Genomic DNA, 2,277 nt, shown 5'->3' on the forward strand with positions numbered 1-2,277 from the left:
GTGTGTGTGTGTGTGTGTGTGTGTGTGTATCTGGCTATTAATGACATATACAGCTATCTGAAGGACAGATATTCTGCACCACACTTCAGTAACATGGCAACAGGATCATCAAGTATATTATAATCCAATTTAAAGAGAAACTTAGATTTCTCAGTGTGTAATCGTCAACATTTAGCATTCAATTTTTGACATGTTGAACTGTTGAGGAAAAAATGCTAACACTGATCAGCTGAGCTAGAAAAGAAATGCTTTAATCAAAACCTGACCACATTCTCTACTGTGTGTAACAGACATGAGACATGTCTGCTCATCCTCACCTTGGCCTGTTTCCCCTCCATGACAGCAACACATGAGTTGGTAGTTCCCAGGTCAATGCCAATGACTGCTCCCTTGACAGCTTCTGACCTGCAACACACACAAAAAAAAAAACTTACTATAAATATGTCATGCACATTTTAGAAAGCAGTTCTAATTCACTAGAATCTACTTCATCTTCACAGGATGTTTTACTGAATGTGTCTTGGAATAACCCACAATCATCATAAACACTGTTTGCTCCTATGTGAGTTTGCTTCTTTTCACTCTGCTACTAATAATCATTTTCAACAGGACATTTAAAGTGATTTGATGGGATTTTGTGGTAATACTTACGCATAGTCTCTCCTGGATAGGGCTCTGAGGGCATCTGGTTGGAAGCCACTCCAGCATGCCTACGAATACATCACAAAACAGACGCACAACTGTTACCAAATATTACCAAGACCGTTATCAAAGTGGCCAAGTGAATTACAAAGAATAGAAATGAAGAAACTCAAGTAACAGAACACAAACAACCTTAGTATGTCGTAAACTTTTAGAATCTAGAGGCAGTAAAATGTTGAAGGACTAGATCGATTAGATCATATGTGCTGAAATGTTACCATCCAATGATGTAAAGAAGCTGGAAAACTAATACTGCTGACCATACACAGGTCATGAGTGTATTAATAAAATTTTGGGACATGCGAGAAATGTTGCAGCATGCTGGGGGTGGGGAAACATCACTGAAGGTCACTGACTTGGAACAGATGAAGCACTGTCTCACATCATACAGTGAAATATGCAAGTCAGCATAACTTACATTTGTAAACGTATGGCACACGGATATAGTTCAAATTAACACAAAGTGCAGTATGTATTTAAGACAAATGGGTGACAGATTAGCCGTCAAATGGAAGATGACACGCGTTAGCTTTGCCGTTAGCACATCATATTACTCCCACCAAAGCAAGGCAATGACGTTCACATAGAGTGGTAACATTATGTTGCGTAGCATCACTCAATAAGTGTGTTTCAAAAGTCAGGTAAATGACAATTAAATAGATATAGATAAACACGATTTCGTAACCGGCCTCAAGCTAACTGTTAGCATGCTAAGCTAGCCGGACTTCGACACAAAACCGGATTTGTCATTTGTCGTTATATTAGATATCAGCCGTGTGTTTCAATTGTTAATATGAGTTTGTTTGAACTAACCTTCTTGACCAGAGAGGACACATTTCTTGTGTAGGTCCTTGTCGGGAGAGTCCTTGAAACGTTTCTGGCGACACTCAACATTTTGACAATTCGGCTAACGGTAATTAAATTTAATAAAAATGTCCGCAGCGTTTAATGTCAAAACAGAATCTCCGAACTGGTGAAGAGCAAAGAACAGCTAAACGATGTTAAATGTCCAAGTGTCGTCAGACGTCCAGGAGAAAACTGTAGAGCTCAAGTCGAGCAGCACCGCTTGTCTTTGGACTTAAACAGCAAAGGGACTGCGAAGCTTCTTCTGGAATTATCCAACACATGTTGCACCATGCAACGTTAAAGGACCCCAAATCGGGCTGCCTGTTTACTGCCTGAATATGTTTTACAGTTTAAAAAAATATTATCGAACTGTTTATGAATTTACCATGCAGGTTTTCTTGCTAATATGATATAGTTGTTATAATCCCTGTTTTTAATATCAACATTTGACAGATTTGTCCTATTTTATTTTATTTTTTTTGATTTTGTGATTAGGCAGAGAACAGGGCAGCTACACGTAGTGGGCATGTGAAGGTCATGATGTAACGAGGGGTGCGCAGGAGTTTCAGTGTGTTACATCCTATGGTTACATCCCATGGTTACATCAGGGATGTTGAATGAACAAAGGCTACCTGCTGCACCATGAAATGGTATTGTTAATACAGAAACTTGTATGTACATACAATAATATGTGTAAAATGTAATAATAATACACATATTGTATTTCTG

At 38.6% G+C, this 2,277-nt stretch overlaps 1 protein-coding gene across 1 annotated transcript; it reads right to left on the bottom strand.

Annotated features, from left to right (window-relative positions):
- Positions 1-317: 317 nt before the first annotated feature.
- LOC111240258 (stress-70 protein, mitochondrial-like) lies at positions 318-1,799 on the bottom strand (the record flags this gene model as incomplete). Its single annotated transcript, XM_022770220.1, has 3 exons — positions 1,516-1,799; positions 652-710; positions 318-405 (listed from the first exon to the last, which is right to left on the bottom strand). Coding segments are annotated over exons 1-3 (228 nt in total), but the record flags the coding sequence as incomplete, so codon positions are not given.
- Between the last annotated feature and the right edge of the window lie 478 nt (positions 1,800-2,277).

Source organism: Seriola dumerili, unplaced genomic scaffold, assembly GCF_002260705.1.
Source record: "Seriola dumerili isolate Sdu_G_001 unplaced genomic scaffold, Sdu_1.0 BDQW01025628.1, whole genome shotgun sequence".
Lineage (NCBI taxonomy): Eukaryota > Metazoa > Chordata > Actinopteri > Carangiformes > Carangidae > Seriola > Seriola dumerili.